General features: G+C 41.2%; 1 protein-coding gene across 1 annotated transcript in view; it reads right to left on the bottom strand.

Moving 5' to 3' along the window:
• Positions 1-21,078, bottom strand: part of CUBN (cubilin) — a 166,347-nt gene that overhangs the window by 47,901 nt on the left and 97,368 nt on the right. The window contains exons 37-47 of the mRNA XM_014945868.1: positions 12,548-12,753; positions 10,692-10,873; positions 9,257-9,446; positions 8,025-8,222; positions 7,726-7,872; positions 6,503-6,693; positions 6,049-6,232; positions 4,536-4,710; positions 3,261-3,439; positions 2,190-2,399; positions 1,743-1,883 (exon numbers count right to left, since the gene is read on the bottom strand). Coding sequence (XP_014801354.1) covers positions 1,743-1,883; positions 2,190-2,399; positions 3,261-3,439; positions 4,536-4,710; positions 6,049-6,232; positions 6,503-6,693; positions 7,726-7,872; positions 8,025-8,222; positions 9,257-9,446; positions 10,692-10,873; positions 12,548-12,753 — 2,003 coding nt within the window. The remainder of the gene's footprint in view (positions 1-1,742; positions 1,884-2,189; positions 2,400-3,260; positions 3,440-4,535; positions 4,711-6,048; positions 6,233-6,502; positions 6,694-7,725; positions 7,873-8,024; positions 8,223-9,256; positions 9,447-10,691; positions 10,874-12,547; positions 12,754-21,078) is intronic.

Below are 21,078 nucleotides of genomic sequence, written 5' to 3'. Positions count from 1 at the left end.
GTCCAACCACCAACCTAGAGTAAAGCATTGCTTATAGAGTTATAGCAAAAAACCCCCAACTCTAATAATGCATGAAAAAGATAACCTGAGAGCTTGATTTGATATGCCCGTCCTGTCCCCTTTTCTCTGAACAGCTAAGCTCCTGACAGTCTTTATCACTCAGCCATAAACATAGTTGAATATTAATTGACCATAGCAGCTCCTTTTAGTCTCATTATTAAAATTCCCTTCTCTGAAGGGCTCATACCAGATTGAGTGACCCACAGGCTTTAATGTCAAGACATACAAGCCTCTAACTGTGGCAGGATTGAGACATTTCTGCTTTTCAGATGGCTGGGCAGAACTGCACAGAACGAGCAGGGGCTTATAGAGTGGCTAATGATGGAGGATGTGTTTTTCCTCCAGCAGTAGAGAAAAAGCTTTCAAGAATTTTAAGCAACACTTTTTCAGTACAGTTATTTTGTGGTTTTCCTATCTTTGTTATGAATATCAAATTGCGCTCTAAGGAAAGAACACGGGTCTTGGGTATAGAGTGCATTTTTCTTCTGAGACTGATGGTACCAGCTCACACTTGGTTTCCCTTTGAAACAGACATATATTTAACGGAGTTTAATGGAGTTTAACGGAGTGCAGTGGGAGAGAGTTAGTCCCTTCCCTCGACCCTCCTGCAGAATAGTCTAATCTGTGTATCCATCTGCATTAAATTTTTGCTAATACAGGTTCTCTTCTGTGGTTGCATGACAGCATCCTGGGAGTGGAATAACATTCTTTGGCAGTTTGTTTCTGCCTGTGTTATTGTACTGCAGAAGCAAACATGAAGAATAAGGAAGCTTTCAGCTTTTGAATGAGCTGGAAAGAGTTAAGGAGATTTTTCACGACCACTACTGGAAAGAATTTCTCAAAAAGTAGCCATATTTTGGCAGGACAAGCATTGCATGGGCAATAAAGAACATGAATGAGAAGTGTGAAGCAGGGATAGGTCTATGTCCTTAGTCCTGATCAGAGCAATTCTTTGAAGTCGTCGTGCTCAGGACAAGAGTCAATGGGCGCAAATTGAAATGCAGGAAATTCCAGCTAAACATATGAAAACTTCTTTTATTGTGAGGGTTTTTGAACACTGGAATAGGTTGTCCAGAGAGTTTTTGGATACTTTGTCCCTGAAAACATTCAAGTTCTAGGCAACTTCCTCTACCTGACCATACTTGAGCAGGAGGGTTGGACTATGTCATCTTCAGAGGTCCCATACATCCTCAATAACTCTGCTCAATAACTCTGCTCAATAACTCAGAGAACTTCCAGTTCTCTGATTCTACTTAAAACCTACTAGTTAAAAACTACTGGATTTAGGGGGATTTAAGAATACCACTCACCTCAGAGGGACAGAATAACACAGAGGAAAATCAAAGCATTTCTTTACCTTCCTCCTCATTGAGGGGTGTGGGGAAGGTATGTTAGAACATCCCTGGACTGGCAGCTGGATAAGAAAAGGTGTGGAAGAGTGTGCTTCATCATGTGAGACCTACTACTGATGGCAAAATCCATCCTAGTGGGGGCCTGCTTGCCTTTCAAAGTTTCATCTTGGCTAAGTAGCGATCAGAGAGCTCTATTCATGCTTCCCCCAGAGTTTCCCCCACACACCACTCCAAGAATAAGTGACCTATAATATATACTGTATGAGTAAGGTTATGGTCTGTGGTATCTGTTGCTTCCCTGAAAGTAACTTGGAACCTTACAAATCCAACCTTCAGTACTGGAGTCAAAGCGCAGTCTGAATCCTCGGGCATTGACTGATCCATCAGTGACAAATTTGACGTAAGCAAAATTGTCAGAGGTGTCCACAGCATTAGGGAGAGTATTACCACAGTACCTGCCCAACACATTTCCTGCAAAAAACAAATACATATACCAGTATCAGTATATCAGTATATCAGTATATTTTTCATATTTATATTGAAGGATCACTTTGCAATTTAACTGGACAGGCAGAAGTAAAGTAGTAAAATCAAGTTTTTACTGGGAAATAGAAGGGTTTTGTTTGCCTTAGCTTCAGCAAGCAAGACAGGCAGAAGCAAATACTGTACATTGAAAAGGATCACTTTGTACCCAAAGGGAAATGCTTTCAGGAACCTCTGGGGAGGTTCGTAGTAGTACTAGGGAAGGGAAGGCAAACACTGAAATAATTCTCAGACCAGAAGCGTTGTATTCTCGGATCTCCACAAAGTCATTTGTGCACTCGGGGGAGTTTTGAATATCGAGGCCTTCAAGTCTGATGGTAAGGTAGTGGCCCCTGGGGCCCTGCAGAAACCATTCACACAGCAGGTTGTCTTGATAATGAAGCTCAGGATACCCCGTGCTTTCAATGATGCCAGTTTGTCCTATCACTGTCCCACCACAGGGAGCTGCAAAAGGAAGGACGTTACTTGGTTGACTGAAGGACCACAGACAGACAACGTTTCTCCTAAATCAGACCTAAAGCTAAGGCACAACTTACTTGTTCTCTAACTGTGGTAATGAAACAGCAGTTGCCTTCCAGTTAAAAATCTTCCACGGTCTCCTAATTCAACCAGTCCTAGTTTGGTTTCCCACCCCCACCCCCTTCCATTGCAAGCATCCCTGGTTTTTATTTAATTTTAAAACTTTGCTAGTGCTTTCTAATCCTGTTTTTGCAGCTTGAGAGCAAATAATTTTAACGTATTTATTTTCCCAGCTGACAAATAATGGTTCTTACTGCTTGTTCATTTTTCTGTCCATTGTTGTGCTGACTCTGCTTGTCTAGCAGCATTGGTATTATAGATTGATTTACATTTACATTTACATAGAGAAGCTCCTAATTTCTTCTCCTCCTGCCAACTCTCAGCTGATCCTTGCATTCGTCTTCAGGATCCTGCTCAGGAAAGTGACCATAATTTTGCATGCTGAAAATCAAATCATGTTCCATGACTTTATCCACATCAACCTTTTCTTCTCCTGCCTCTTTGATAATTGTCCTTGACAAGAGGTTATCCAGTCTTTGTTTCCACTGCTGCAGATCTATGAGCACTTTTCTATTCCTATTTCCATAATTTTTACCTCTTTCTAGGTTCAGAACACTCTGATGTTTACCCACATGATCCTGATGCCTTAGCCCTAACGCTAATTGAAAGAGGCACGTATCTGCCAGTCCACCTCATAGGCGTGATTTAAGCCCTATTACAAAAATCCTGACACTTGAGACCAAAATATTCCCTAAAATCAAACAAATTGATAAATGCAAGCATTACCAATGGAATATTTAGCATTGAATCCCACGTGCGTGGCACTGCTGTCAGACCTGAACCTCAGGTACATGACAGCTCCTGAGGATCTCTGCAAGCCTGGCATGGATCCTCCACACAGCTTGGCAATGATGGGGGCAGTGGAGTCGGCGCCGTTGCGCAGCTCTAGGTAACTGGAAGTGCAGCTAGAAGAGGAGAGAATTTTCTGTTCAACATATAGCAGTAGTTGTTTGAAGTGATTTCAGTATGTACAGAAAGCCATGAAGCTGTTGGACTTGACGACCTCAAAGGTCCCTTCCAACCATGAAGATTCTGTGATTCTGTGAATTAGATCGGTTTCCATGCAGTGTGACTAGTAAAGGATCAACAAGTTCATAATCAATGACAGTCCTGTAATATTTGAATCAAAATAACTGCTGGAAACATTGAGAAAGATTCATGTCTATGATCAGGTCAGAACTGACAGCAGCAAGTCCTGGAGAGGTGCACAAACAGCACTGATAAGGTAGTTGTGACCATCTTTAACATATATTTTTGGAACATCGAGATTCAGCAGATATTCCCTATTAAGTCTCATTGATGACTGTTGAGTTAAGGAACAGATGTAAGTCAGATGAAGGCAATAAAAATTCAAATCAGGGGGCTTACTTAGGTAGGCATAGGAAGACCCAAAATATCTTAAATAGCAGATTTGCCTTCAGAACAGTGCAGTGTCCCGGAAAGCCAGAAAGAAAGGACACCTTTGGGTTTCCCTGTCTTGCACCATTTTTTCTGGATATGGTCTCAGAGGTGAGGTCACCTTTGCTGTACAGTGATCCAGACCCAAATCAATGAAGTTACGTCGACTGGAAACTGGCCTTGTTTTATGCTTCAGGCAGCGAGTGCAAAACATGCAGACCCATTGCAAACCACTAGACAGGCAATGGAGGAGAGAAACAAATTGTTGAGGTGATAATCCATTGGGTTTAAAAGCACCTGACACTCAAAATGACTGAAAATCTGAATATGAAAGGACTGGAGGGCACAGATTATACAGAAAGCACCTTTGTACCATGGATGCTTCCACTCTATCTGTTATATTAATTTCTATCATGCACCAAAAAGTCCCAGGAATGTAAACCAGTGTCTGATAGCTTCAGTAATCTCTCTCAAATATTTCCTAAACACTTTTGATTGAAAATCTGGAAGTGAGCTCTAGGAAGAATTAGAGAAAGTAATTGGGAAAGAAGGATCAGAATGGAGTCTCTGAAGAAACACAGGCAAAATAATATGGATGTATACTTTGGTGAAGGTTCAATGGAAAACTGATCTTCAAATTGCAGCTCTACTGCATGTCCATTAGGAGCAGTTATGGTCCAGACACAGTCAGCATGTGGGGGATAGTTGTTTGGATAGTTGGGGGAAGATGTATATCCACTGGGGTTGAAATCATTGATATAAATATTTCCTCCACAAGCTGGGAAGAAAAGATCACCAATAAAAAACAACACGTTAAGGAAATGGGTGAGGCACCAAAAATAGGAATTATCACTATATTCCAACACAGTTTCCCTTTGGTGTCATATAGTTAAATCAAAAACAAGTTCATTTTACTGCTTACTGTGGGAAAACATTTTAATGCAGTAGAATCCTATGCTCCTGTGCTCCACCTTTACCCAGCTGTCCTTGTTTTCACAGGATCAGGGCTCTGAATGAAACCGCTATTAGTTCTTCCTTGGATTGCTTCTAAACGAAGCAGGAAACATATTTCTTGCCTTGTTTCTACCCCAGCTCCCAAGAGCTAGAAAGCCTACAAGTCAGACACATGAATGCTTTTGTGAATCATTCCCCACTTCTGCTTTCCAAAATTGAAATGTGTGTTTGAGACAATAATGAATGTGTGAGGAATGTCAGTCAGAGCAAACATTAGGATTTGTTCAGGTCCTTTACCTTAAAAAAATATCTTTATTTTGACTAGAACTTTTCTGTCAAATACCCCCACTATGTTCTAGCAACACTGGTTTAACACAGGGTTTTAGTCAAGTTTTATAAATTGAAGTGGTAGAAATACTGTTATACACTTCCACCTTCACCCTTCATGAATCCTCTACAGTAATGCTAAGAATGATTTTTTGCGGCAGAAGGGAAAAAGTAGGCAGAAAACAAGCACTTAAAAATTCGAGGAGACTGACATGTTGCCTTAGTTGTGTTTAGTTCCACTGTTTAACAGGAGGTCTCCCGGTGCCCCAACTGGCATATGTCACAGTGGAATAACTGCAAATGCCAAGTCTCCAATTTACCCCTGGGACCTGAGTCTCCATTTTTCTCGTTCTTTCAAAAAATGTCAGCTCTGCCAGGGCATGTTATTTTCTCAGCTGAGAATTAAACTTGTGACAGATATTACCACCTTTTTAGACGCACTAGCCTAAATCATTCCTGACATCATTTAGCACTTGCACTGGGTACTATATGTTCAAAATAGTGTTCTTGTTTCCAGGGGTTTTTTTCCTTTCCAGTATGAATTTTGAACATCTCTTCCTAACTATAGGTGCTACTTCCCTGCTGAAGAGTTCCCCATAAGTTGTTTTTTTTAACTTTAATATCTCCAGGTTCTGTGACCTGGAGCTGGCTCTCTTTCAAAAGGAGAAATTTGAGATTAGTATCAGAAGTCATGCACTAAAGAAAGATACAGGACATTTTTGCAGACATCTGATTTTACCAGGGTTGGGACTTGGAACAAGAACTTCCGTTAAGAGGGCAAACTCCAAGTTATATCTATTGAGTTGCAGAATTTAAGTTTAGTTCCTAGACTTACCTAGACTCTTAGCCTCGTATCTCAGTTTGAATCCTTGACCCTCATTCCTGCTGTCAGAAATGAAGTGGACAAAGAGCTGATTGTCTGTGGTGTACATGGTAGAGACGGGGCTGCTTCCACAAAACCGTCCGTTCCCTCTTCCGGACACCAAAGGTGGGGCAGCATTATCTAACCCATTCTTCAGCTAGAAGAAGAGAAATCACTAATTGTACTCAAGGAGACAGCCCATAAACTTTGAGCACACACCATCTTAATGCTTCCTGTCATGGGGGAAAACAATAACCTAGCGATATAATAGTGATAAATAAGACAGAAGAGAGAAATAATATCTCTGGTATTTCTCTTCGGTATTTCCACCCCCTGGCAACCTGGGTTGCCTTACTGACCCTGAAATCTGTAAGATTCAGTAGCTTTAATAGCTTTGAGGATTTGGTGACCTAGTCAATAACCTCACCTCTACATAATCTCCAAGGCTGCAAGAAGTATCCTCACTCTTAACCTGGAAAGGCTGTTCAAAATGGACCGCAATGATGAATCCAGAGGTTACCACTACGCGCCAGGAACAATTCAGATTAGGAGTGTAGTCTTGAGGGTAGTTGGGGGATGTTATCACACCCATGTCTGTGTGCAAATAGCCTCCACAACCTGAGAAAAAGGAGTTGAAGCAAAGATTAGCGTCAACTATACACATATTCATTGAGAGAAAAATCCTGTCTCCTAAAAGGAAGATGTGACAGATAAAAGCAAGTGTTGACCAAGTCCATGAAGAGTTGAGGGCCATCGGGCAATGTACACAAGGAATGATTTTCCAAATTCAAGCTAGTAGATTGCAAGATGACACATGCCAAACATCTTGCCAGGGAGATTCAGTCCTCAGATTTACCAGAGGAGCAAGCAGGCAGCTGTGCCAAGGACCTCCCGTGGTGTGTGTGCATTGTTACACTGTCTGAGAACATTTCTTGTAGCCACGGACCAAACCGCTGTAACCTACTCAAGCTGCCAGTCAGAAGACCTTCCCCTGGCTGGACATTGGTATCACAACACCTTCCTTGGTGCCTCAGCCCATTCAGGAGCCTGTTACCATCCCTGGGTGCATGTGGGAGGAGTGCCACTGGAAACTGCTGACATCCCTGATGCAACGTACACAGCTTTCTGCATCTGTCATTGCAGGGGGGTTGGACTAGATGATCTTTGGAGGTCCCTTCCAACCCAAACTATTCTATGTTTCTATGTTTCTACATCCCTGGGTGCATGTGGGAGGAGTGCCACTGGAAACTGCTGACATCCCTGATGCAACGTACACAGCTTTCTGCATCTGTCTCTCTCTGTTTTGATTCTATGGCTTGAGCCATTTGTTTCTCTCTCTCAGTTGACCATTCTTTCACCCTTCAGCTGAGCCGTTATAAACTTAGGCATACACTTTTCTTACTTCTGGAAAGTGACTGGTCTGGGTGAATCATGCTTTATTGCATTACATCACTGGGAAAACAGCAAATTTTACCTTTGCAGAGTCAGACATTTATTAATGCATTTTCATGAGATGTGAATAATAGATCTGTGTGATTAATTAGATAGGCTGTAGGCAGCTGTTAAAAATGCCAGAGTCTTTTCTTTCTGTAACCCATTCTTAGCAGCAAGGCAGACACTTATCTGGGAAAGAAGAGAAACAAATCTTACTTTTGTGATAAGAGGCATTAAACCCAGCTCCAGTGACACTTGCATCTGACATGAAGTGGATGAACATTGCCTCTCCAGTTGATCTTATTGGCCCAGGAGGTTCTCGTCCACACACAGTAGCCAGCACTGGAGAAAGACTAGTGTCTCCTGAGATGAAAAGAAGAAAGGTGAGTGTTAAACCCAAACCAGTTCACATCTGCCTGTTGGTTGCATAAGCAAAATGGATGTGAGAATTCCAGGCAGTGGGACCTTGGGTATCTATTGCCTGCTGCTGGGGGAGGGTCAGATTGGCTTCTCACCGTCTCGGATAATAATTTTGTCATAATTGCACGAGCTGTGAGATTCTATGTCTAGGGCCAGAATATTGAACTCCACAGTGGATCCAGGAGCTCGGATAAGCCACGCACAGTCAACAAAATTTCTGTAATTCATGGGCCAGCCCGGTGAGAAGAGGAATGAAGGTGTTTCTTCAGCTGTTACAGTCCCTCCACAGGCACCTGTCATGTACAAGAAGACAAAAATGAAAGCATTCTCTTTTTAAATTGAACACTCCCCTCGTATAATTTAACATGACAGACCTATAATTCAGCACCATGGGGGCACAGTGATGATATGTGTAGCCACAGGAACGCATATTTTCAAGCATTGCTTCAGTTTGAACTGAGAGTACAAAACTTGAAAATCCTGAGCTATAAGGATGTTCCTGTGCTACCCGGTGCAGCAATGATGTGACCTTTTATACCATGAGGAATATCTAGCAAAAGACCTACAAGCATCTACCACAGGTTAGCAGAGGCTGCATATCAGAAAGGAACAGTGCACACATACCCAATAATCCATAAACTTTTTAGACTCTCTTGAAACTGAAGTACTTTTCTTTCTCCAGTCCTGACGCCTCAGCTGTAAGTTTAGATAAAGATGGAGTTCTTGCTGGGATATCTAGTGGCTCAGTGCCCTCCCAGCACATAAACCCATCATACATACTGCCACTATCCAGGGATCTTCAGGCCCCCTGTCCCCAAAAATCTGCCTTCAGATTTAGAGAAGACATTGCACTATGTCCTCGTCAGTCTTAACTTTCTCTTGTTGAACTTGCTCAGAGAAAATCAATGGTACAAGAAGCATGTTCCCTCTTCTTCCAAGAGCTATTTGTTAGAGGTCCCTGATCATACTAAGCATGTTCTCCTTATTTATGGACATGAGGTGCATTAGAGTGAGTGGTTTCATAGGACAATGGACAGTTATTTAAGAATGGTATTTCGAGGGATACTTCTTCATGAAAGCATAGAAAATGTTTAGTTTTCATTAAATACCTATGTAAAGAAAAACATCCCTCTATCAACATGCTTATTTTTAAAACACTGTAAAACAGCATATCTGAGAGTCCCTAGAAATTGTTTTTAAAAGCTATCAAAATGCTTAATTAACATGTCTGTGAAAACTTTCCCTCTGTTAATAGCTAGGGCTTTCTCTTGTGGGGAAGTCGGTTTGGAGCTTTTTAAGTAAAGTTCAGTATATACTGAAAACCTACCTCGAGCAATGGTGTGTGTAACAGTAGAAGCATCCACTGCCTCCCACTCCAAAAGAAATCCTTTTCCAGTCATAGAAGGATCTGACTGGAACTGGATTGTAATCGAACTGCCAGAGGATGCAAAAGAAGCAGGGTCTGCACCGCAGTACGTTGCAATAGGACGAGAATGAATGGTGGGCCCATCATAAACCTGCAGAGAGAAGATCTGTGCTGTTCCTCACACAGGCAGATACACACATGGATTTTAAGTTCTATCAAATAAATAGGCAGCACTATTATGGGTTTTTTTCATTTTATGTATTTATAAGACAAAATCTTAGCTGTTTAAAAGATGCTTCTCTTTTGTCACCTTCCAAACCAATTTGTGTTCTTGTCCTCTTCCCCCCAGAATAAAATGTCCAGTAGACAAAGGTAGGAAATACTAAATAAACATTAACATATCACTGAAGATCTGATCCTTGAGTCGGGTTAAAAGTCAGGGTGATTCACATCCCCCAAATGTCTAGCTGATTTAAGAAACACATTTTGCTTTCAGAGGGACAAAGAAAGGCAGGCTGAGTGAGAAGAAAGATGATGTGTTTAAAAACTGTCATGAGATTAAGGAAAAAGTTTTATTTCCTTTTTGAACTAATACTAAAATTGGATACCAGTGAATTAATAATGAATTGAATACACTGAATATACTGAACTATTAACTTTCTTTTTTGAAGTATTACCTTTCATTTTCCCAAAGATGAAAGAAAAGGCGAACTATTAAATCAGCTGGTTAAAAAATCCCAACCAACCAACGAAAAAAAAAAAACCAGACAAGAAGAGATTTAACTTAGAGATTAACCAAGTTTAACTATGTAGTTATGTTTAGCTAAGTTCAGAAAGAAGCTGTTGCCTCTTTTGCTCCGTTTTGCGTAGTGCCATATATACTATATTTTTCAGCCTGGTAAAAAGCCTAGGCTGTATGACAGGAGGGTACAGAAAAACAATTAAACAGGAAGAAACAGGTACCTTCCTACTACCAACAGCAGTTATTGATCCAGAGAGCAAAGAAGGTGCAAGTAAAGGATTGTTCCTTGTAGGATTTTAAAATAATCTTATTTTTAGAAGCACTGAGATGTTATTGTTACTGTTATCCTCAACTGAACTAGCACAGAGCAAAGTTCAATCTGGTATCTAACCTGAAATTCTTGGATTTGAAAATTCAGGATTGCATCATTGTGGACTTATTTTTAATAAGTTTCAAACTTACAACAATATCTGTTAGGCAGCCAAAGAGTATGTAAGCCTTCCTATAGCTAATAATTATTGAGAAAGACAACATTGCAAAAACAATAAGCCACACCAGATCCTCAGAAATTCTTTCCATTCCTCTTGTAGGTTTCTCCCTTCATCATTTTATGAACGTTAATGAAAATAAAATAACTTCTCAGAGTGAAATCACCTTTAGGTTGTCGTAACGGCATCGGTAATGGTTTTCGATATCCATCTCCAGGATGCGGCCGTGGATGACCTGTGAGGCGTTGACGCTGATCCGCCACTGGTAGTTGGCGTTGTGAGGGTAGCTCCTGGGCCACTGCGGTGAAGCTATCTGTCCTCTGCTTCCCACAATGTCATTTCCATAGACTGAAAAACGAGAAAGGGGACAACTAATGCCTCTAATTCACATAGATTAAAAGAAGTATTGGGGCCCAGCCTATTCACATAGATTAAAAGAAGTTTTAAGCTGGTGGAGGGGAGATTTAGGTTAGATACTAGGAAGAAATTCTTTACAGTGAGGGTGGTGAGGCACTGGAACAGGTTGCCCAGGGAGGTCGTGGCTGCCCCATCCCTGGAGGGGTTCAAGGCCAGGCTGAATGGGGCTTTGAGCAACCTGGTCTGGTGGGAGGTGTCCCTGCCCAGGGCAGGGGGGTTGGAACTAGATGATCTTTAAGGTCCCTTCCAACCCAAACCATTCTATGATTCTATGATTCTAAGTATTGGGGCCCAGCCTGGAATATAGCTTTCAGTTCAGCTGATCTGACTTAATTTCTTTAGGACCAGACAGCACTGTGAGGCACAGACTCGTGTCTCAGGCAGTCCTAGGATTCACATCTAATTATTTTCTTCTTGTGAGGGATGCAGCGTGCCCTTATCTGAAGGAAATTACCCATCTGAGCCATGTGGCTCTGCATGTCAGAGAAGTGGGAAGATGGAACATGTAAATTCTCCCCCGGCTCTGCCTACTTCATGTTCATCCCAAGAAGCATTAAGGAATAAAATTATTTTTGTGTGTTCTGGTGAAAAATGGTTTTGATTTCACTGAGCTCTGACCTATTAACTATTCCTTTTGAAAATGAGTAGTAAAAGTCTCAAAGTAAGGAAAATTATTGTAAGTTTAGCTTGCACAATCAGAATGGCTGAGGACGTTCAGCTTCAGCAGCCTGTTCGTGCAGCGAGTTGCACTGATGTTTGCAATGGTCCCTTGCAATTTTGCATCTATAAACTGGCATCAATTCCCTTTCTTCTCATTCTCCTCCCTGGTTGATGACATCCAGATCCAAACCGGAAGATGGACACTGTCATACTCAGCATGCAAAATGAAAAGCTGGGAAAGAAATGCTTTTTTCTTATTTTGTCAATTGCCTAACAAATGGCAAGATAAACATTAAATACCATTGCTTGTTCTCAGGTAGCAAAGACACGCGGTCAGATATTTTTAACTCTAACAGGCTATTGGTAAACTTGTGTTGCCATGAAAGTTTTTAGTATATAGCTTTTATTTATATCTTCACAGGCCAACACCGCTGAAGGAAAAATCTGAAAACCAGTCATAAACTGTTAGAAAACAGTCGATGAAATAGAGAACATTTCATTTCTGTAATCCATGAAGTTTTCTGCTCCTGGAAGGATAATACCATCAATTTGAAAAAATACTGTCTATTATGATAATTTAAAAAGATAGAATTTTGTCTAATGTCTTTTGATCGTTGCATACACATGAGTTCCGTTCTGCGGTACTGAGGGATATGGTGTAGGGGAGGACTTTGTAGAGTAGGGGAGATGGTGGGACTCGATGATCCCAAGGGTCTCTTCCAACCTCAATGATTCTATGATTCGATGATTCTATGACATGTTTTAGAACGTCCTTTTATATTCAGCAGGTATTTTACAAAATATTTTTTAAGTGAATTCACAGCCTTGTTGACATCAACCAGCACTTTCTAAAAGACTTTACAGGACCAAAACGCCCACTTCTTTGAAGCATTTCAGAAGAGTTACGAAAGAATAATAGTTTTCAACTAAAGATAGTTTACTTACTGTGGGAGAACGTGGCCCTGAAGCCAACATCAGTGCCTGAGCTGTCTGAGACAAATTTGACCCACAGGACATGTCCAACAGTAGATGTATAATTTGAAGGCAAGGAGTTGCCACAGAATCGTCCTGCCAGTGTCCCCGTGTCGTTCCACTCACGAATCTCCAGGTAATCTTTGGTGCAGCTGCTACTATTTTCCACCTGAAACGCTCTGTTTCAACAGCAGTAGAAGAGCATTAGCTGGCAGACGATGGACACAAATACTTCAGAGTTGGCCCTGCCAGGCCACAGACCCCCCTGTAGCTGGTATCCTACTGTAACAGTTAAGAAGGTGGCAGCAACAAAACTCTCCAGAACCCAGAAGTCATTGCTCATTCCCTGGCAGTGCTATCCATATAGGGCTTTCTCCTTTCTGGCCCCTTATTTTATGGCAGAGCTTCGTTTTGCAAAGTTATAACAAGGTCTCAAGCCCTTGTGATATTAGTTGGTTCTTCAACAACAGCCATGGAACACAAAAAGCCCCTGATATATAAAACCAATTTTTAATATGAGCCCGGGGCAGACTATTTACTGAGTGCACATCTATTAGGTAAAGAGAATACTTTCAGCCTTACAAACAATTTGCAGCCCCTTCATATGTATATAATTTCAGTACGCTCTCTGTCAAGAGAACAATTTTCAGGGGCCTAGATTCATTTGTATTTAATGTCTCAGAGCTCAGAAATCCTATAGCAGTTTCTCCAGAATTAGAAAATATTACTACTTCTCTGGCCTCTCTGAGTTTCACGCAGCTGAATTGCTATGAACTCTTCTAAATCTTAGAAAAGGAATGGGATTTAGTAATCAAGTTACAAATTCTAAATTATTGCACCAAGCTGAGTATATTCTCATATATAATAAGTATATAATAATAATAAGTATATTCTAAAGAAACGTGATGTTATTCTAAGTGACGTGCCTTGATTCAATCCAATATGGGTTTCAGAAGCAGGCTATGAATAGTATCAATTCCAGAGAGCGCCTCTTATAATTTGTGCCCCAAATATTTGTGCATTCTCCTTTTCTGGTAACAGCTCTGCCCCCTCAGTCCTGACTACAACCATACGTGCTGGGTGTACACATGCTGGAAAATGGTTCCAGCCACTCATCTGGATATACTTCAGACTAATTTAAAGCTAAGCCTCAAATTGCAAGACAGGCATTTCTGTTCAGACCGAGCCGAAGAAAATGAACGCCTCATGCCAACAAAACTTTATAAACCCCTAATATTAAATTAAAAAAAATAAATTAAATACTGCTTTCTAACACAATTACTCCATGCTTTCCAGTGTTTTCAGCTGCCTTTCAGCTATGTGTAGCTGAAAAAAAGGGTTTACAGCTACTCAGTGTCACTTTATATAACTGAATGTATGTTCCACTGATAGTTTCTGCTTCACACTAGATTTCTGTTTTGATTCCGAAAAGTTGTTATTCATTATTTTGTAGCAAATATTCTGGAAAATGTTTTTAGGCTGCAGTACTTTTTTCTGCTCTAGTGAGCAAAGGGGGAATAGAATGCCATTTTTATTGGTGAATTTTTATTGAGGCTCTAGTGAGCAAAGGGGGAATAGAATGCCTTTTTTATTGAGTTTATTGGGTGAATCACTATGTGCCTAACAAATTACACCTTATGCAGTCAGCGTGTTACTGGGCAATTTTTCTTTTTGTCCTGATTAACGGTAAATGCAGGTTTCAGAATTACTTTTCTTTTCCTGCTGGTTTTTTATAAGCTTTGCAAAGGGTCAGTGCTCTCTTTCTTGGCAGCAGCCACTGGTTGATGCCGGGAAGCAGGGAGGCTCAGAAATCCACCTCATGGGTAAAGAACATCCTAATGACCCTGGTGAAGGACTCCACGTTGTTCTGTGGATCATGACGGTCCTGTCAGAAGTCTTCAAAGGAAAGTTACTTTGCTGAAGGGAAAACAGAATTCTTTCAGATACTCTCCTGGGCCTCTGTTGTACCTCCACTGCTCTAATTATTTGAGAAATTTTGAAGAATTTAATATCAATTTAAACTCTACATTCTGGGGAATATCCGGGCCCTTTGTATTACTCAGATATATAATAAATACTACAATGAATCTGGTAGTGAGGAAATAGTAGGAATCTCCTTTATAAAGAAAAGGCAGACCAATGCCAATTTTCCTTTTCTTGTTTCTGAGTGAGTGAGAACTGGCGTCTTCAGCATCCCATGGTGCTCAAACAATAAACCACCTATTTATATAATGCTATATATGGCTAAACAATGACTAAGACACTGATTGCAAGCTGCCACTAACCACTGCTGTGTTCGCTTTCCAAGTTACTCTAAAAACATGGTTTAGCTTTATCATCTGGGTAATTACATTTCCTAATAAACAGAGAGCATCCTTCCTTCAGGTCTGTTAAAGGGCTGAATAATAACCCCTGGCAATGCATTTACATGAAGGACAGCTGGAGCCGGTTGCCAGGGGAGCTGAAAATCCTCCAGACACACTCGGTGTTGGGCGGATACTGGTCAGGATAGCCAGGGCTGTTGAAAGCTCCTCTGTCCATGTGGAAATCACCCCCACAGGCTGCAACAAGAAGGAGACAGCAGAGAGTTGAGAGAGATGACATAAAAAAAACATATCTTGACAGACCCAGAGCATTTGCGAATCAAGAAAGCGTTTCTCCTTGTCTCCTAGTTCTTTAGCTTGTTGATATACTTGCTGAGACCTCAGCCAAAAAAGAGGGGATTTTAGAAGAGGGAATGTCAGAGAAACAAAGAGATACAGGATATGCTCTTTTTCTTAGAAGTCGGAGGCATAATGTAGCAATGCCTGTTAAATTAGAAGAGAGGAGATTTAGATTAGGTACCAGAAGGAAATTCTTTGCTGTGAGGGTGGTGAGACACTGGAAGAGGTTGCCCAGAGAAGCTGTGGCTGCCCCATCCCTGGAGGGGTTCAAGGCCAGGCTGGATGGGGCTTGGAGCAACCTGGTCTGGTGGGAGGTGTCCCTGCCCAGGGCAGGGGATTGGAACTCCATGATCTTTAAGGTGCCTTCCAACCCAAACCATTCTGTGATTCTGTGATTCTATAGAGACTTACATGAAGATGATGCAGCATAGGTGGCATGGAAGCCCCTGGCAGTAAAGTCGTTGTTGGAGATAAAGTTCACCACCAAGGCATTACCAAAAGAAGTGATGGGATGTGGTATAGTAGTGCCACAGTAACGGCCTGAAAGAGAACAAGCCAGCAAGAAAGAAAGGACTGCTCAGCATGTAATTACAGTGGTTAATTTAACATTTGGGGTTAATGCCTGACAGCAACCAGAAGGAACATTTGTTGCTTACAATTGCAGTTGTCAATTCAATCTACATAAAAATGAAATACTCCATTTCATTAGCACAGAACTCAAATCTGGTGGCAATTTTTTTTAACAGAGGAAGGACCTCCTGCACTTCAGACACCCCAGTCACAGGCTGTTCTATCACTGAGCTTGTTTGTGTTCACTCTATCCAGAAATTACAGCCTAATTAAAAAAAAAATCCCATCAAATATATCTGACAGTAGTTTCCATTTCACTCAATTGGTTTCTGATGAAAAAAACCCGTGACAAATAGCAGACCAGTTCTCTTGTAATGGACTGTAACATGGGGATTAAAAATATGAATCATGATCGAGCAGCAAGGCATCTGACAGCAAAAAGAAAAATAGCAGCTAGTGTCCTGGGCCTCTCCCCGAGTGAAAGCCAAGGGTCAGAGACCAAAAAAAAGAATTCTGCTCCTAGTTACAAACCATTTCAATTAAGCACAGCCCCACTCTTGACATAGGAGCATATACAAAAGCAGAATAAGGGAGAGCATAATAAGGCACAGATATTCCACATTTCCCAGAAAGGAGCTTCAGGCAGCTCTGGGGATGTGACAGGAGTCAGGACCACCCAGTGGCCAGGGCTCTCCCACAGCTTTCTGGCAGCACAAGCACTGAATTTCACTGCTCCAGGCTGCTCCTGCCACTTGAAGGTGATGGCTCTGGACAGAGATGTCGGGAAAAAGCTGTAGAAAATTCAGGAACAAGCAGAAAGTCAGGCTTTCTTGGGCTTGAGGAAAATCCATTTTCTGCTCCCGGAAATGTGCAGCGTTCTTCAACCTGTGTTTAGTGTGGACTGTGCCTACGAGTGTGGGTTACGCTATGTTTTTGTACAGTTAACTGGGAATTCAGTTTAAACTGAATTGCTTGGTTCCCAATATTGTTCAGCTGAGGAGGAAGGAAAAGGCAGCTGGAGTCAATTCCAAACTGCAGGTTAGTAGGGACAGTCAGAGCCTGGGAAGCCTGGGCATTCACACTGAAGATTTGCCCTCCAACCCCAGTCTCCTCTGGCCAGAGGGGCCAAGGAGCTTCCTTTATCAGAGAAATTCCATGAAGCAGGAGAACCCTCACAGGAAACCTTCTCCTGCTTACCTTAGGTGTAGAATAAACAAGGGAAAGGTACAATACCTCGAAGAGGAGCCTCGTAGTTATTCCCATCCAAAATCTCCACAAAATCCGTCGTACAGTTTTGTCTGTTGTTTTCAATGTCCAAGTCAGTGAATGAGAGTGTGACATGGTTAACTGGCAACAGCAAAGAGTAAAAAATTAAAAAAGAAGTTTGGCATTCATTTCACAGAGAAAAAATTACATGTAAACAAATGTGCCATCTTCTCTTTTGTCCCCTGAAGTCAATCAGTCCCCATAAAGCATAACATATGAAGTAGCGTATTCCCTGGTACGTGGAGTGAATTTGAGGGACGGGTCCTGGTAAATCTGTTCAGATTTCAGTACTTTCCTGTACAACTGACATTAGAAGCATAGGATTTATCACATACACGTGAATTTAAATTTCTTAATATCTGATCAACTCCATCATATACTGAAAATGTCAGCAAATACAACATGGAAAATTTGTGCACATTCAGAAACAAAACTTATTTCCACCCAGCCATGACCTTCTGTCCCTTTGTGATCTATACCATAGATCGGGACAAAATGGGAATCGATGCTGCCCTGCTCCAGACCCAGAAAGAGCTGGTTCTTTCATCGTTTTGTAACGTTCCACATACATCAATCAGACTGGTTAAAGGATCATTAACTACACTCAGCTAAATTGTATGGGATTGGATTTTCCACATCCTTGGACTGCAGGCTATGTCCTGAAAATAGAGGATTTCTGACTCAGGGTATTTTTGACTCTCGTTATTTCTCTTTGCTTGTCTGATGTGAACAGCTGGAAGAAGAGAGGCTGTCCTCAACACCCGTTTGTGTTTCCTCCTGGCCTCAGAGCTCCTATGCTCTTTCAGCAGGTCAGAAAACCTCAGGATTTAGATGATAACTAAGTTTTCTCCCACATTGACCAAGCCTGAACGTGACACAAATATTTTGCTCCTCTCTGGGCTGCAGCTACTCAGCTAGAATGAGCTGCAGTGACAGCCATGGGCCCGGGCGCTGCGTCCAGCGGGGTGCCAGCAATGCAGGTCCTCGGGGTACAAAGCAAAAAGGGAAAACACAGCGGGTGGGTGGCAAGAGCAGGAGGCTTTCGTTGGCCTTCTCAGTCAAAGCAGAGCAGGAACCCTGCTGTGGTTTGCCACTGGCTGTATCTATTCTAGGTGGCCGTGCCCCGTCCCGCTGGGTGAGAGGCACAGCGGAGCCATGGGCACCTCTCTGGGACCTGTGGTGGTGGGGCTGGTGGGAAGCAGAGGACCTCACCACATGCACAGGGTACTTCTTACACAGCATTTTTTGGTCTCTCATATTGATGGAATTCAGGAAACAACAGTTATGTCTCACTTTTCCACCTGGATCCAGGAAAAGATTGTCTTTAAAAATAAACGTTGTGCAGGTGAGGAACAGCCTAGATGAGATCATTTTCGTGTCTTTGTATAAGAGCCTATGCTAAAAAAAAATAATAATAAAAAAAAGATATTGCTTATCTCCTGATTTTTGTTTTGGTGTTTTCTTTCACAAATTGATTTCCATTTTGTAACTTAGCAAAATAATTTTATAGATGTGGTTGGAACATTCTGTGATTTTAACAACCGTGGCTAAATATCAGATGAGCAACTGAAGTTCAGTAGTTGCTATTAAAAATAAACATTTATTTTAAATGATGTTACCAGGATACTATTACTCAACTGTAAATAATTTTTAGGAATCATCTAGGATGTAAATGTAATATTGGGTATTAAAAGTAATACCCGTATCTGATGGAAAATATTTGGTGTTCATGATCAATCATAATTCTGTCCAAAATTAGACCGGGACATCTGAGGTTGTATCTATACACATAAGACCAGTTTATTTATTTATTTATTATTTATATTTGAAATTTTAAATTTTATTATTTGAAATTTGAAATTGAAATTCCTGTGTCCTTTTCTCCTTATTTAATTGAAATGTCTTTTTTTTTTTTTTAATGTTAACAGCATAGATTTGATCTAACACAACTCTAGCTTGGAAAATCCAGACCAAAATAAGGTTGGCTAAATACAAGTGCTTTAATCATATATAAACCCTTAGATTTTCTCACGGACCAATCCAAATTCACATAGGATTCAACACCTCATTTATAATTGCAACACTTGGGTCACAGTAAATCAGCTAAGATAACAAAGTTATAAACTGTTTTCCTCAGTAGGCACTAATTCTTTTGCAGTGAAATCCGATTTAGGACAGATTAAGAGGGCCACACCATCTAACTACCAGGATGCAGAACTTCCTAGAGAAATAAAGGAGCAATTTTGTATTGTTGTTACAGAAAGAAGATGAGGATGTTAGTCATCCCAGCTAACTATAAAAGATGTTTTTACTTACATGGTTCCTGAGCCTGAATAATCCAGCTGCAGTTCTGATTGTTTGGGTATTTGGCAGGATACAGAGGAGAGGAAATTGCTGCCCCAACTGAATCTGACTCTATGGAACTTCCGCACGCTTTAGAATGAGACACACACAGAGATTTATATGTACAAGCCACAGATCTTAGATTCTGTAGTGAAAATGAATGCATAAAGTGTTACATGCTACATCAATGTGAAATGAGGATAAAATTCACAATAGTAATTTATCAGAAAACGAGCCTTAAGGACCACCAGATGTACTTTCTTGATCTGGTTCCATAGGCCATGCTGCACCTGGCTGACCCTCTGAGAGAAATCAGAGTGACTTGGGAACAGATCTCATCTTTTATCAGCTCCTCAGAGCCCAGAAGAGCAACACTGGGGCAAAAATAACTTGGTTTCAGGGTAGTGCAATCATACACCCACTTCTCTGACCATTTGCTTGTGCTGGCAACTTGGAAGGAAAAAAAATCCTAAGAAACTCTCCAGAACCTTCCAATGCCCAAAGATGGCATCAGATTGCATTGGCCTGATCCTCCTTTGGGCTGCGTCAACAAAACTGCAATTGTGTGAAATGTTGCACACATGCAAGAGCTTGGCTGACTGCATGACTCTGGCTGGGAGCACTCAGTGATGCCATTTCTAAGCATACTGACTCACCACGAAACCCCCACATCCAAGGTTAACACACAGCTGCTTTAAACAGCAGGATGGGGAATTAGGTACCAAAGACTCAGATTCGTTTATCGTGCTGTGCTCCTTAAAACATCCAGCAGGAGATGGACTCACAGGGTTTTCTCAGGAAGAGGGAAGCGGGATCGCCTCCATCCTCAATAACTGGGGTTCCTGAGATCTTTGCTGATGCAAATTCCTCCTTTTCTTTACAATTTTTCACAGAAAAAAAAATCTGGGAAAAGTACTATTTTATAGTAAAAAGAATATTAAGAAGAAAATGAGAGAAAGATATTTTCTCTGCAAAAACTAAATGGCTATATCTTGGGGAAAATATGTTTCCAAGTTATTGCGAAAAAAAAAGAAAGAAAATCACAGTAAAATAGTGTGTAACTTCATGAAAAAGTCTGCCCAGTTGGTGTCGTTTTTCATTAAAAAGGAAACCATGTAAAATACCAATTAGTCCTCCACAAATTGGATAGTTGATATTTGGCAGGCTTTGCAAGCCTGAATCCATGAACTTCATCCACAGCACCACACAGAATTCTTTTGTAGCTTTTCAGATTCACGCGCATGGATAGACATATAAAATGTTATTTTGTGACTAGGTTTGTGAAAACTGTCAGTTGCCCATTTTTCTCAGGACAGTTATGTGTAGGAACCCTCTAGGGAGGAGGAATAAGAGGCAGCTGACATGTGCTAGATGCTTTGCTATAAAAAGTACATTTTCTCCCCAGTCAAAGAGTCTAAGGTGATCCACAGCTTTTAAATTCTTTAATATATAAATTGGAAAAATTCAGTCCCGTTAAAGATACACACTGGTGTGCTGCACGTGTAGAAACACTCCCTGTTATCAGCTGTGCTAAAAGATTGTGTCTAATACAAACAAACTGGTGATTAGGTAAATATGCATTAATGTAAGTGGCAAAATTACCTTCAGTAAAGTGAGCACTGAATCCCCGGTGCTGGATGGTTGTATCGGAGCGCAGTCGGA

This window comes from Calidris pugnax, unplaced genomic scaffold (genome assembly GCF_001431845.1).
Source record: "Calidris pugnax isolate Ruff unplaced genomic scaffold, ASM143184v1 scaffold19, whole genome shotgun sequence".
NCBI classification, from domain to species: Eukaryota; Metazoa; Chordata; class Aves; order Charadriiformes; family Scolopacidae; genus Calidris; species Calidris pugnax.
Note: the sequence above shows the minus strand (reverse complement) of the source record. Positions and strands in the feature narration are given on the sequence as shown.